Source organism: Osmia lignaria, chromosome 8 (assembly GCF_051020975.1).
Source record: "Osmia lignaria lignaria isolate PbOS001 chromosome 8, iyOsmLign1, whole genome shotgun sequence".
NCBI classification, from domain to species: domain Eukaryota; kingdom Metazoa; phylum Arthropoda; class Insecta; order Hymenoptera; family Megachilidae; genus Osmia; species Osmia lignaria.
Window position 1 is genome coordinate 8,479,614 of NC_135039.1, and position 3,395 is coordinate 8,483,008.

Genomic DNA, 3,395 nt, shown 5'->3' on the forward strand with positions numbered 1-3,395 from the left:
GTTTAATTGCTTTGTGGATGGCGAGGAGCTCGCGATCATAGATACTGTATTGGGGCTTCGCAGAAGAAAGCCTCCTCGAGAAAAAACTCAGCGGCTGCCAGACTTTTCCGATCCGTTGTTGGAGTACCGCGCCAACGGCGGTATTTGAGGCGTCGGTCTGGACTGAGATTTCCGCTCCCGTGGCTGGAAAAGCTAACAACGCTGCCTGAACAAGGGCGTCTTTGAGCCGCTGGAATGCCGCTCTGGACTCGTCCGTCCAAGCAATTGGCTGCGAATTCCGTACCTTTGTGCCGGACACCAACTCCTGCAATGGTGTCTGAACGACTGCAGCGTTGGGGATGAATCGGTGATAAAAGTTGACCATTCTCAAACAACGTCTGAGACCCTTGACGTCCGAGGGAAGCGGAAACTCCGAGATGGCCTGAACCTTGGAAGGCAGGGGGGCAATTCCATTCTTGCTGATGCGGAAACCCAGGTAATCGACTTCTGACTTGCCGAATTTGCATTTCCCGGGATTGATGAGTAATCCGTACCGCTGGAGCCTGGTGAAAAGAGGTCGCAAATGATTACGATGTTCATCGTCTGACTGAGATGCGACAAGGATGTCGTCGATATACACAGTGCAGAATTCCAGTCCCGCGACGACTTCGTCCATAAAACGTGGAAAGGACTGGGCAGCGTTGCGCAGCCCGAACGTCATGAATGGGAACTCGTATAGACCAAAAGGTGTCAATAGTAGAGAAAATTGTCGTACCGTGCAGAAAGGCTGTGCAGTCCTGATGAACGGGATGGGGTAACGATCTGGAATCGTGACCTGATTCAGACGTCTGTAATCGCCGCAAAGACGCCAAGAACCATCCTTCTTCTTGACCAGATGTAATGGGCTGGCCCAAGGACTGTTGGAAACTCTGCTGACGCCCTGGCGCTTCATTTCCATGAAGACGTCGCGTGCTGCCTTAAGTTTCTCCGGGTCCAGTCGCCGTGCACGAGCCGTCAACGGTAGTGGTTTCGATGGGGTGCACCACACTATGTGCCACCCTGTTGACCGGAGTCCAGGTACTGCTCTGGAGCGTAGGAAAATCGGCTAGAACAGCGCGAAAATCGTCGCTCCGGGTTATGCGGCTGATGGTGGAGACCCTGGAAGAGCACACACGACAATTAATGCTCAGTAACGTCTTGCCGTCCACCAGCTTGTGCGTGCGCACATCTGGCAATAAGTGGAACTGCTCGAGGAAATCGTTCCCAACGATGGCCTTGGTGACGTCGGTGATGGTAAATGTCCAAGGGAAGGAGCGTCTGAGCCCGAAGTCCAGCTCGACCTTCTTCTCTCCGTATGTGGAGATAGTGGAACCGTTGGCAGCTAAAAGCGGTGCTCCAGGCTGACGACAACGATCCAGGCGGGATGCTGGTAAGACGGACACGTTGGCGCCGGTGTCCACCAGGAACCTGATGCCTGATCGGCGATCCGCTACGATGAGGCGACGTTCAGGGGCGTCGCCGCTGTCAGCCGCTGCGACAGACGGCGATCCTAGTTTTCCGCCTGCCTCGAGGTCCACGAGCATGGTGCGTGGCAATGGCGAGCCCTGTCACCATATTTACGGTGGACGTAACATAGCCCGTCCTTGGATCCGCCCTGGGTCGTGACGGACTTCTGCCACGTGAACTGGAGCGACCTGGCCTGCGCGCAAGTGCCTCGAGCCTGCTGAGCCGCGTACATATCTCGTTCAGCTGTGCGGTGATCCTAACCAGCTCACTGGAAGCGGCCAGGGTTGAAGGCGGCCTGGCAATCGCGCACGCCTCACGAGTTGGTTCTAAAACACCGAACTGCTCGCAAATTCTGTCTGCCTGTTCGGCGAGCATCGACAAGTCCGCGTTAACACTGACCGCCAGGATGGTCCGCACCTTCTCTGGCAAACGTTCTAAGAAGAGGGTGCGCAATAAATTGTCCGGGCACCTATCGCCCGTCAATGAGCGTAATTTACACAAGAATACGGAGGGTTTGTCACTGCCTAACTCTTGCTTGTGCAGCAGATGGCGCAATTGAGCCTCCTAGGATTCACCGAAGGAGTCCAGGATACGCTTTTTCACCGCGTCATACTTCCCGGTCGCGGGCGGATTCGTGGCCAAATCACGCACTGCCATGAGAACGTCGCCGGTTACGTTCATAATCACCAGGCGGAATTGCGTTTCGTCGTCGGCATATCGAGAAAACGCGAAATATGTCTCTAGTTGCACAAACCATAGTGCCGGATCACCACTTATATACGGCGGGACGCGGGGAGCACGACCTGCACTCGCGTCACCATTGTTCGTAGACTCGGCCATATTGTCACTGGGCTCTCTAGCTGGTGTAATTCGCGTTTGTGAACGCGTTTCCGGCATATCACTTAACACACAGCAGAATCCGTCTCTTGGGCAAGAAACCGACCTCAAAAAAAAAACACGCTTTATACTGTCTCGATTGTTTCTTTTCTTTCAGAAGACACTTGCACACCACGCGGATGACACGCTACACGTGCTGTTTTTTTACCTTTTTTCTTATCACGTCGGGGTCACCAATTATATGGCGAATACGAATCAATAAAGACTTGATAAAGATTGGTCATGCCTTTTATTTTGTACATACAGTCTTGAATTGCACTAAGGTGAATCCGTTGTAACGAACTTCGGGGAAGACCCAAAAAAGCATGCGAACTGATGCGAATGTAGAGGGTAATCCCTAACGCGACGGCGAGCCGCTGTTGGCGCGGCAGCGCCACAACAGCAGTAGTTCTCAACGCTTACGGTCGACCTGTTTGATGTGTACGTTTTGCGAGTATGTTCATTCCTTCTATGCCAAGTTATCAGGCTTAAATTTCAAAGTAGAAACCTAATTTTTACACATTGCTTTAATGTTATGCTTAGCAAAAATGTTTCTCTATCGTGTGATATAATTAGATTTTCTCCTAGATTGTTAGTTTTTGAAATATAATAGGAAATATCAGCCGACGTTCGTGCGATTTAGGAATCTCTTCCGCTTACAATATTATTTAAATATATTTACATGTCTATAATGTAATAACAATTTATATCATTTTATTCGCTACATTCCACAGAATTATTACGTGAAAAAAGAACCTGAATATCTGCTATTGCAAAAGCATAAACCAATTCCAAAGCTGAATAATTGCAATTTCTGTTTAACATTGATTATCTCGAAAACTATAAAAGTTAGATGAAAATGGTTTAGAAATTCGGATTCAGCATAAAAAAATCTATAAGAATCACTCATTAAAAATTACAAAATCAATTAACTATTGCAATTTATCAAACGTTACTGTAGGTGGACGATTTTCACTGTGAGTGACTGTATGTAAATGACTAACAATGAATAGTATAATAAAGGTGATCGCTGT

General features: G+C 49.3%; 1 protein-coding gene across 1 annotated transcript; it reads right to left on the minus strand.

Annotated features, from left to right (window-relative positions):
• Positions 1-1,528: 1,528 nt before the first annotated feature.
• LOC143305609 (uncharacterized) lies at positions 1,529-2,325 on the minus strand. The gene is made up of 3 exons (XM_076689794.1): positions 2,099-2,325; positions 1,747-1,954; positions 1,529-1,699 (listed from the first exon to the last, which is right to left on the minus strand). The coding sequence occupies exons 1-3, from the start codon at positions 2,323-2,325 to the stop codon at positions 1,529-1,531; spliced, it is 606 nt and encodes a 201-aa protein (XP_076545909.1).
• Between the last annotated feature and the right edge of the window lie 1,070 nt (positions 2,326-3,395).

Bases quoted from the DNA above. Each gene is read 5' to 3' on its own strand.
- LOC143305609 (XM_076689794.1), bottom strand. From the start codon at position 2,325: ATGGCCGAGTCTACGAACAATGGTGACGCGAGTGCAGGTCGTGCTCCC. The intron at 1,955-2,098 runs GTATGACGCGGT...GACGGGCGATAG, and splicing joins AATCCGCCCGCGACCGGGAA to GTGCCCGGACAATTTATTGC. The intron at 1,700-1,746 runs GTTAGGATCACC...GCGGCTCAGCAG, and splicing joins TGGCCGCTTCCAGTGAGCTG to GCTCGAGGCACTTGCGCGCA.